The sequence below is a fragment of the Plectropomus leopardus genome, chromosome 12 (genome assembly GCF_026936395.1).
Source record: "Plectropomus leopardus strain MGB_pleo_1.0 chromosome 12, ASM2693639v1, whole genome shotgun sequence".
NCBI lineage: Eukaryota > Metazoa > Chordata > Actinopteri > Perciformes > Serranidae > Plectropomus > Plectropomus leopardus.
The window spans coordinates 26510177-26520533 of NC_142187.1; the positions used below are offsets into that span (position 1 = coordinate 26510177).

A 10357-nucleotide genomic window follows, 5' to 3' on the forward strand; every position below is an offset into this window, starting at 1 on the left:
TCTCTTTATGGTTATTTCAGGTGTCTTTGTAATTCTGTTGTGTCTCTCTGTAGTTGATTGACTTTTTTGTAGTCATTGTGAGTGTCATGACAGTGGTTTTGCATCACTTTGTCTCTATGCGGTCATTTTGAGTCTCTGCATACTTGCTTTGTTTCTCTTGTTGCCATTTTGAGTGTCTTCAAAGTTACGTTGTGTCTTGTGTTTGTGGTTGTGTGTCTCTTTGTGTCTCCTTGTAGCTGTTTTGCATCTCTTTGTAGATGATTTTGCCTTTTTGTAGTTGCTTTGTGTCACTTTTCTAGTCATTTTGTGTCTTTTTGTGGTTGTTTTCCTTTTTTCATAGTTTTTGTTGCTTTTGCTGTGAGTCTCTTTTAGTCTCTTTGCAGTTTTGTATTTCTTTGTTATTGTTTATGCCTCTTTGTAGTTGCTTTGTGTCTTCATTGAAGTTATTTTCCCCTAACTTCCCCTCGTAGTTAGTTTTGCATCTATGTAGTTTTTGTTTCTTTGTGGTCATTTTGTGTATTTTTCTGGTCTGTATGTGTCTCTTCATGTGATAATTTGCAGGTAAAGGCCACGGTGGCCCTGACATTTTGAGCCCCTTAGCCTGTGTCTGTGTAGCCCTGCTTTGTAATTCATTCATGTCCTTTAGTGGAGCAAGTTATTACAATAATTTTGACTTTGCTATTTAAATTTGATGAGGATCCAGAGTAAAGAAATCAAGATCAGAGATCATTTTAGAGCACCTGATCAAAAATGAGGTATGTTGCTAAAACAGGTGAAACAGAGAGACAGTAATCTAGATGGGACAAAAAAAAATAACTGCCTCATTTCACAGAAAATCATCTTAAGCTAACGAAAGGGGCCTAAATGTGGATGGAGGAGCACTGAGCCCACAGTTTTGGCCATGGTAAATACAAAAAAATGTCACTGCATATTGCCATGAGCTTATTTTCTACTTCTCAGCCATTAAAGACAAAAAGAAGATTCATCTAGCTTTGCACATGAACGCTGAACATGTTTGTGTGTTCACTGCAACAGCAGAACAAATGCTGCTGTGGAGACCATCTGCTGAGCACAGAAACAGAGCGAGTCACAGTCTGTCTCTCAAACTCTGCATCATCTTCTCATGTTCTCCAAAATCTATGATATCACCCAGTTTTAAATGACAGCTGATCACAGTTAATATGTTACCCAAATGAAGACGAGATTTGTACCTACAGGTCTGAAATCTGTAGTTTCTGATAAGCAGTGGTGTAGTGGAGGGTTTACACAGGTGTACAGGGCACCTGTTATTCTAGCCTTTTACAATATACCTATAGGACACTGGAATATATAGGAGAGTATACCCACTTCTTCTTCGGTAATTTAGTGCCTCATTACTACTACAGTTGCCTCATAAATGGTAATTAAATCATTCATTATTATTTACTGATCTTTAACAAGTCATTAATAATGACAAATTTGGATAGTGACAGAACTTTTGACCTCTGACCTTCTGCAAAATAAAGTCTATTTTTAACAATTTGTTAACATTTGTAGACTTGATGGATCAATAACAACCCTTTATTGATAACATAGCTACCTTTTATGGTGATTTATAACCATTTATTTTCATCTGAGCCACCAGTCTGTTCTTTTGAATGGCTAATAAATCATCGGTATTTGTAAATTATTTACAAATTATTTAAAGCTATAATAAAGCTATAAACTATCATTCACAATGGGTGACATTTATTGTTTTGATTGAAGTTAAATTTAACATTACACTTTCACATTTTTGTACTTTTAATGGCTTTTGAAATATTATATTATCATCATAAAATAATTTTATTATTATTATAATTTTGTTTATTATAATTTGTTTTGTTGTTTTTTGTTTTCCTATCCCTGCACTGTATACTATGTTATTTTTGTCATTTTGTGTATTTTAAATTGTGCAAGAATGAAAAAGTTAAAAATGACTTAAATGTATAAAACTTCAAACAGCATGTTTCATACTTATGCTCTTCAGATGATTTAGTTTTTATCTGCCAACAAACTATAAGCCTTTTAATGTATGTATTTAATCATTTTTAAGCATATTAAAAATACATTGGAGAAAATAATTGCAAAGATAAACGATGATAAACTTTGATACATTGAGGCAAATGAGGACTCTGCTGTCAGCAAGAGCTGTAGTCTCGCGATCTCTCGCGATGATTCGCGCTTCCTTTACCTTAAAGCACCCATTGCTCTCCGTTAATCTGTAGCTGTCTGTCTTCGGCCGACGGTGGAAGTGGACTCCTTGGACCAAAAACAAGGTCAGCAAACTGGCTGTCGGAAGTTCAGATAGATTTCTAGATTTAGAAACTTTTAAACTTCCACCCACCTCGTGCTGCAGCTTCGAGTTTCCTGTATGTTGTTTAAATTAGATTTTGACGATTTAACTTTGCCGTAGCACAAAACGTCACTCCAGGTCATGTTGCAGTTATAACTCGCGTTTTGCAAACACAGAAAGTGCGTAAAACGGGAAGAAAGAGTCGCTATGGTGCATTTTAACAAGGATCATGTTTTTTGGACTCTGCGGTCCAAATGTCCTTTTCCTGCACTGTGAAGTCAGCCTTGTCTGAGCTTGTCTTTGCAAACTCAGTCGACTGCCTGATCTGCCTCTAAAATGTTTATTATATGTTCTGTGAAGACAAAAATTAAAGAAGTCGCCCCAGATGCACCAAACCCTCTTAACCTTTCAGATCTTCCCTCACCAGGTGTGCTGAATGATAAATACCATTTGATCATAAGTAACCTATTGGTAACGCCCCCCAAACACTAAGGTGTTGTGCTGTGTGCAAACACTCTGGCACATGCCCAAAAAGTGGAAATATGTTACCAACAAAGCCTGTAAGAAGGAGAATTTCTGTAGAAGTGAAATACTAATAAGTTTAAATGGAGTAAACATGTAATTTTACAGAGTCAGCACTGGTTTTACAGGAAAACCAAAAACCCAGCTTTAAGAAAACATCTGTAATGCTGCGAATGCCTTGTCAGCAGCAGATGTTACTGTATGTTAGGTAATAGTATGTTACTACAGTCAAGAAAATGTAGGCAAATGTTGCATTAACATCCTTTGACTTTCACACAAGGAACCTGGAGGTGCTGAAATACGGATTTCAGGGTTTCACTTTTCATTCCTGGGGTGCTCTACGCAGCCAATTAATGTCTGATCGCTCAACAAATGATTTCAGTTGCACTTGTATATTTTCATATAGTTTGTGTGCAAAAAATGTGAATTTTGTAAATTAACTACCATCTTACAAATAAGTTATTAAAAACTGTTGTGGAGTAGAAAGTACATTTATTTTTGATGTGTAGAGGAGTAAAGTAGGAAGTAGCATGTAAAGTAAAGTAATAGTACCTGAAATTTGTACTTAGGTGCAGCACTTGAATAAAACGTTGGTGAATCCTAGAAATCAATGGGTACTAACAAAATAGGAAGACATTGTGGATACAGACATAAATAAAAGAACATGTGTGCATATATCACTTTCTGTATGAGGCCCAAACTTTACCAGATCTGATATTTCTCTCATTTATAGATAAATTAATAAAAAAGTGTGCTTCCAGGTTGCTGTAAAATCCCTGAACATCAGTGATGTCAAATTTGAGTGGAAAGGTCCAGACCGTCCTGGGTATGGTAGAGCCAGACCAGCTGGGCCGCACCATGACCCACGAGCACCTGACCATGAGCTTTGAGTGCTGCTACTTCCCCCCTCCTCCGGGTGATGACGCGGTGGCGGAGAACCCGTTCCAGATGCAGCATATGCACTGGCTGAGACAGAACCCGTACAGCTGCCACGAGAACCTGCTGCTGCAGCAGGAGACCGCCGCCGTGCGAGACGAGCTGCTGGCCTACAGAAAGGCCGGCGGGGGCACGATAGTGGAGAACACCACCACAGGTATTGACCGGGACCTGCCCACCCTCAAGCAGCTGGCCAAGGACACCGGGGTCCACGTGATCGCGGGAGCAGGGTACTACGTGGACTGCACCCACACGGAGGAAACCAAGAGGATGAGTGTGGAGAAGGTGAGTGTAGCAGCACACTGTTTGCCCAAAACCTGGCATGTGCACTCATGACAGCAAGTCTAAAAAGGATTTGGACTTGTGGGAACCTAACCAACATGTGTGTGTGTTGGGAGTTTGTCAAAACACAAAGATTTCTTACTCCAATGTGTTCAAATCACTACTTGGTAATGACTTTCCTTTAACTCTTTGAAAGATGAAGAAATTGTTTTGCTTTATTTCAAAAACATGAGAAGAAGGCAATGAACAAGTTAAGATATGATCATAATATTAGTAAGAAATTAGTAAAAATGAAAAAAAAATCACATAAAAATAGCACAACAAGAACAATATGGGAAAGTTTAAAAAAATAAAAGTAACAAGGAAATGACTTAAAAAGTGTTTAAAAATTATTAATAAATTCTGTAAAATAATTTTGAATATTTAATTATGATAGTTAAAATATGGTTCCCCCATATTTTCCCTAGCTTTTTAAAAATGTTTTGCTAAATCTGCTTGTTTTTTGCAATTTGTGGGGCGTTTCTTTCCGAGTTGCTCATTAAGTCTGTTAAAGGAACAGAGTCACTTTAAAGGCCTTATATATCAGTGGCTTGCTTAAAGAGTTTCCTGTCCGTCAGCTCACAGATATTATTGTCAGCGAGGTGCTTCATGGTGCAGATGGCACCGACATCTGCTGTGGCGTAATCGGAGAGATTGGCACCGGCTGGCCAATCACCGAGAGCGAGACGAAGGTGCTGAGGGCCACGGCCCGCGCTCAGGCTCAGCTCGGATGCCCCGTCATCATCCATCCTGGTAGGAATCCTGCCGCCCCAGCTGAAGTCATCCGGATACTTCAGGAGGCGGGTGGCGACATCAGCAAAACTGTCATGTCACACCTGGACAGGTGAGAATAGCCTGTAAACAGTTAGTTAAGAAGAAGAAAGGGATTCTGATGACGTTATAAACTAATCTTACCTCCTTTACTCAAAAGGACGAAAGCACAGCTCGTCATTCCACAAATGATCCCAGAAATTTTTTATCTGCTTTTCACAACAAAATATTTTAGCCCCTGCTGTTCTGATTGCTGGTATTTTTTCAACTGCATTGAATTTCTCTCTTTTTGAAAATGTTATTCAACTCTTTAGAAAAAAAAAACAAGCTGAAGAAAGAAACAGTGTAAACTTTGTCTTTTGAAATGCAGGATGGAGCTCAGAGAAAGTCAGCTTACTTTGCCTGGGGGCCCCTTTTACAAAATGACAGGAGGCCAGGGGCCAGTTCATGAGCAAACATTAATAATTTTTTGTATGTATAATAAAGGGATTTCTTGTTTTCAACTTTTGGATGTTTGCTGTGCATAAGAGTGTTTCTAGGATTTATATATGTCCAGGTGTACATGAATTTATTTTGATCGTGAATTAGAAAATGTTCAGAGGGACGCTTTGCACCCCTTTGCAAACAATAAGTAGAGTATCACAGAAGTATTACTGCAGTTTCAATAACTTTTTGGGTCTTTCTGCAGGACTATATTTGATGAGGGGGAGCTGCTTGAGTTTGCAAAGCTTGGGAGTTACCTGGAGTACGATCTGTTTGGAACAGAGATGCTGAACTACCCGTACAACCAGGAGGTGGACATGCCCAGTGACAGCCAGAGAGTCAAGACGTGAGTAACACTGTTACACGAATTAAACTTGTCTTTTCAGTGCTGAAATGTGTCATGAGTGAACACAAGTGTGAAACCTGGGCAAATTGGATAGATTTCTTAAAAAATAGAAATAAAAACAGGAAGAAAGCACTGAGCTAATGGAGAAGAAATGACCCAACTTTGGCAAGAAATAAGTAAAAAAGTACAAAAAATACCTGGAAATTAGCATAAAAAAACAAGTAAGTAAAAATTCAAATAAAAAAAGGTAATGACCTGCAAAAGTGCTTAAAAATTATAATAATTCTGTAAAATAATCTTTCATATCTAATGATGACACTCATAACATTTTCCCCAGCATTTCTAAATTTACTCATTTCTTGGAATTTGTGAGACATTTCTTGCCAAGTTGCTCGTTGCCTTTTTTTCCCACATTTTCAAAAGACTTCAAACCAGTTTGCTCAGGGTTTAAAAGGTTTGAAAACCTGTGAAAGGCACAAGAAAAGTGATGTCAATCCAGGTTTCAGAGGGTTAATGTGACCTCAATGTCCAAAATGCCTTATGTTCATTAATACTGATGTTTGTGCAGAGAAGAACGTGCCCCAAAGTGTTTTCACACAAACTGCGAGACACTAATCCCCCACTGCAGCGGAGGGAGGAGTGTTTGTCAACATGAGTGATGAATGGCCGGCTACATGTTGGTCCACAAATGCAAGAAACCACTTTAACAAGACGTGAAGGCAGACGGGCCAACAACAGTGTGTTTTTTAACAAAAACTATCAGCTGTGTTGTGTTTAAGGCCCCTCGTTTTTCTCTGTTTCTTTGTTCTCGCACAGCTTGGCGTTCCTCGTGAAGGAGGGCTACGAGGACAAGATACTGGTTGCGCACGACATCCACACCAAGAACCGTCTCACCAAGTATGGCGGCCACGGCTATTCTCACATCCTGAAGAACATTGTGCCAAAGATGCTGACGAGAGGCATCTTGCAGCACCAGGTGGATAAGATACTCATCGAAAACCCCAAACGCTGGCTGACCTTCAAATAAAGCAAAGAGAGGAACACGTGGAAGGCGTTTCGATGCACCCATTATTTTATCTTCAATGAATACTTTAGGATTTTTGCAGTAATCAAGAGTCCAAACACATATCTTAAAGTGTTTTTGGATGCTTAAACCAATGAGCTGAGTGTTTGTGTATCAGTTTGTCTCTAATATTTGTAAATGTTTCAGCACAGCAAAATGTTTTGTAACTGTGCTGCTGTTTAATGCAGCTGAAAGACTTCTTACAGAGGCCCTCATCAATTAAAACTGGATTTCATTTTTGTGATTATACATAATTCACATTGTGCGCAAATAATATGAAGGAGCCTCTCAGGATCACAGTGCCTCTCATTTGCAGTCTTGTTTTTGTCACCCAAAAAAAATAGAAGCTTTTTCTTGTCTGCAGAAATCCAAAACAAATATTGTCCCTCCTCTAGAGGTGTTTACTACAATGGTGCTGACAGTTATGGTGCTAATTGATTTTTCAATGTCAACATTGTTGCTGTCTGTGTATTTGTTAGTTTCCGCAAGCATGTTTTCTGGGATGAAAATAATGAGCGTGTTCAGTAATCAGTATGCCGCTCTGCTCGCGACACAATGCGGCTGTGTTAGATGAGTTGTCCTGTTGCCCCTCAGTGGGTGTCTGGGTGTCTATGGGAGGCTGACTGGATGAAGGACATGTTCTCCTCTCATCTGGGAACAGGTGGCCTCACAGGGTGACTTCACCACATGATCAATGGCGTGATCGCCACGAGTGACTGTGTGCCGTGAAAAAAAAGCTCTCTAACTTTGATTAATCTTCTGGAGAGGATTACAAAGTGAGCCAGAGGATTTTAATCTTACATGATATTTTACACATTAGCCGACAGTCTTAACAATCAGCAGGCAGATTGATGCACGCCGAGGAAACGTTTCTGTCAGTGTGACTGTCCAGTTTGGTGGTGGTGACTAAACCAACAGACCACCCTGTTGCCCTGACCAGCTGTCATATTTAGACAAGGAGAAATGAGTTACAATGATCATTTTGTGACAGTGCATCAGTATGAACATCAGAATGGCCCTTTACACATACTTTAAAGTGTTTTCACGCTGCACAGGGTTAAAATCTCATATTTTTATAATCATCATCATCATGCATCACTACAGCTTTAAACATTTTCACCCAAAATGTCAAATATTTTTGAAAAATAAAGCACACATGTGGACTAACAACACTGTGATGATTATGTGAGTATAATTTTAGCGTCTATAATAAAGTGATAAAGGTCAATACACTGATCTCTTTCACTCAGCAGCATGTACAGTATGTTTGACATATCAGCGAACATAATTTGGAAAGCTAAACATTTCATTCAGGGTGCAATAGCGACACTAATCAATCTGACAGGTGTACAATTCACTGTACACTTTAAAAATCATGATTCTGTAATTACAGTGAGCTCTTCACTTTTGCAGCTTCTATTTTCAGCACGACGTCCTCCACATCTTTTTGAATTACAATATGGAAATAGTGAGCTCTTCCTCTAATGATCCAATTGACATTGAATCGAGCATGAGCAGTGAAGCAAGCTATATGCAGAGCAGAGTTTTTTCCCCTTTCAGTGAATCTGTTTCAATCAGCGTACAACATGAAGCCGGAGAAGGTGCTGTACTTGTTGTTGTTGCCCCCGTGCGCCTTTCCGCCGTCCAGCTTGATGTAAATCTCGTCCCCAGGCTCGAGGTGCAGGACAACGCTGTTGCTGGCGTAGTCGTAGTTCTGGTCGGCGTCCTGGGCGATGGCACTGGCTCTCACCTGGAAGAGAAAAATGATATCCCTGCTGATGAAACGTGCTTTTATTTTGAAATCAGCACCGCGGAAAGCTCCTTTTATTTTTTTTTATTTTTTAAATGTTCTGTAATAATCTTGGGGTATCCGTGCGTAAAAGTTGTGCGTAAAATGCAAAAAGTGCGAATTTGTTCAAACAAATGATGTCTTTCATTCGTAACCGATAAAAGCCAAAAACAAATAAAAAGACTGTTTCATAATTATTTGATGAGGCGTCCTACCTGGTTGTTTTTGCAGAGGTCAGCCCACATGCTGGTTCCATCTCCGCCTCGCATCAGCACATGGTAAACAAAGAAGTAGATCCCCGGTATTGAGCAGGTGAATTTCCCCGAAGACGGGTCATAGTGATTGCCCAGATTTGTGACCACGTCGTCGAATTTCAACACTTCATATCCTTCGTGCTGCTTCTTCAGTCCTGCATAAAACGCAATTTTTGGGATTGTGTTGTAAGTGGCAGCGCTGATAGCACCGTTGGGCCCATTTGCTCCGGGTGGACCCGGGGGGCCCGGCGCCCCTCTGTCCCCGGGAGGACCAGCAGGTCCAGGTGGCCCGGGCTCGCCAACCGGACCCCTCGGACCCATCCTCCCGACGCGCCCTGGCTCTCCTTGGGGACCTTGGATGAACGTTGGAAGCGACTGAACCAAACGGTTGTCTTTGATCGGGTTGGTAGCCTTTGCTGTGGCTGTGGTCGCGGTCCCGTGGGAGTCGCACACCATTTGACAGGAGCCGAGCATCTCGTAACGCGCAGGAGTCCCGGCGGTGTTCACCACGACCGGTATCAGAACCACCAACACCAGCATCAGCGCGACGCCACAGACACCAGTTGCGATCATCTGCGCTCTGCGGACTCGCTGTGTTCTCCGGAGCGGATGGTCTTCCAGCCTGCTTGTGGGCGATATTTTTGCAGAGGGAAGAATTTCACCTGCTCTTGTTTTATACCGCAACTTTTGGAGATAAAATAGTCCTTTAAATGTTTACGCGCAAAAGTAAGCATCCACAACTTTTACGCGCTGCGGTATCCGTCCGACTGATTCATCTCCACTTTCCACTCCGCGAGAAAACAACAACAAGAGACTTTTCAGAGATAGAAAAACTGCACAATCTGCGTTAAGTGGTTATGCGACGCAAAGTCAGCTGCAAAAGTTTTCTGCCCACCTCGGTGCCACAGGAGAGAATGGGCTAGAAATGAACCGTTAGCCGCTTCAGTGTTTGGAGAGTGAGGGGAGGGGTGGAGGTGGAGGTGATGGATGGGATAGGATCCATGCATTTCCTCAATCAAAAGAGAGGAAGGGAAAAATATACAAACACTGATGCAACTTTGGGGCTGTGAAACGTGACTGCTTTATTTTATGTGTTTGTGGAGTCAGAGAGCTACTTTATATCATTTCAACAGAGTTTAACACTTTCTCTATTGATGACTTGACATCCCACAACATGTCATTAGAACTCATCCAAACAGCTCTAAAGGTCTAAAGCATAATTAGGCCCATTAAAGACAGAAAAGGCTATACTCCTTTGGCACCTGGTCACACCTCAGCGGCTCCCCGTGTCCAATTTATCACTTGGAGAAAATCTATAGAGCCACTGAAAGGAAGGAGGGAGTCACTAGGAGCTGACAGTGAAGGATAACTTCACAGAAATATACTGATGAAATGACTGAACGCTGAGACATTTAGAGGAAAAATAAGGTGAAATCACTTAATTAATTAACAATGAGTTCACCAGTAAGTTAAACATCTAAATTGTGAGCTGTAATAATGTAAAAAAACAAACAAACAAATAAACCACAGATTTAGTCAAATTTAAAACTTATTTTTT

The 10357-nt window shown here is 40.6% G+C and overlaps 2 protein-coding genes across 2 annotated transcripts; one reads left to right on the forward strand and one right to left on the reverse strand.

Moving 5' to 3' along the window:
• Positions 1-2152: 2152 nt before the first annotated feature.
• On the forward strand, positions 2153-7926 carry pter (phosphotriesterase related). The gene is made up of 5 exons (XM_042498410.2): positions 2153-2297; positions 3598-4057; positions 4672-4937; positions 5553-5693; positions 6510-7926. The coding sequence occupies exons 2-5, from the start codon at positions 3626-3628 to the stop codon at positions 6718-6720; spliced, it is 1050 nt and encodes a 349-aa protein (XP_042354344.2). The 5' UTR covers positions 2153-2297; positions 3598-3625; the 3' UTR covers positions 6721-7926.
• A 133-nt stretch (positions 7927-8059) lies between these two features.
• c1ql3b (complement C1q like 3b) lies at positions 8060-10089 on the reverse strand. Its single transcript, XM_042498411.2, has 2 exons — positions 8761-10089; positions 8060-8506 (listed from the first exon to the last, which is right to left on the reverse strand). The coding sequence occupies exons 1-2, from the start codon at positions 9370-9372 to the stop codon at positions 8327-8329; spliced, it is 792 nt and encodes a 263-aa protein (XP_042354345.1). The 5' UTR covers positions 9373-10089; the 3' UTR covers positions 8060-8326.
• Between the last annotated feature and the right edge of the window lie 268 nt (positions 10090-10357).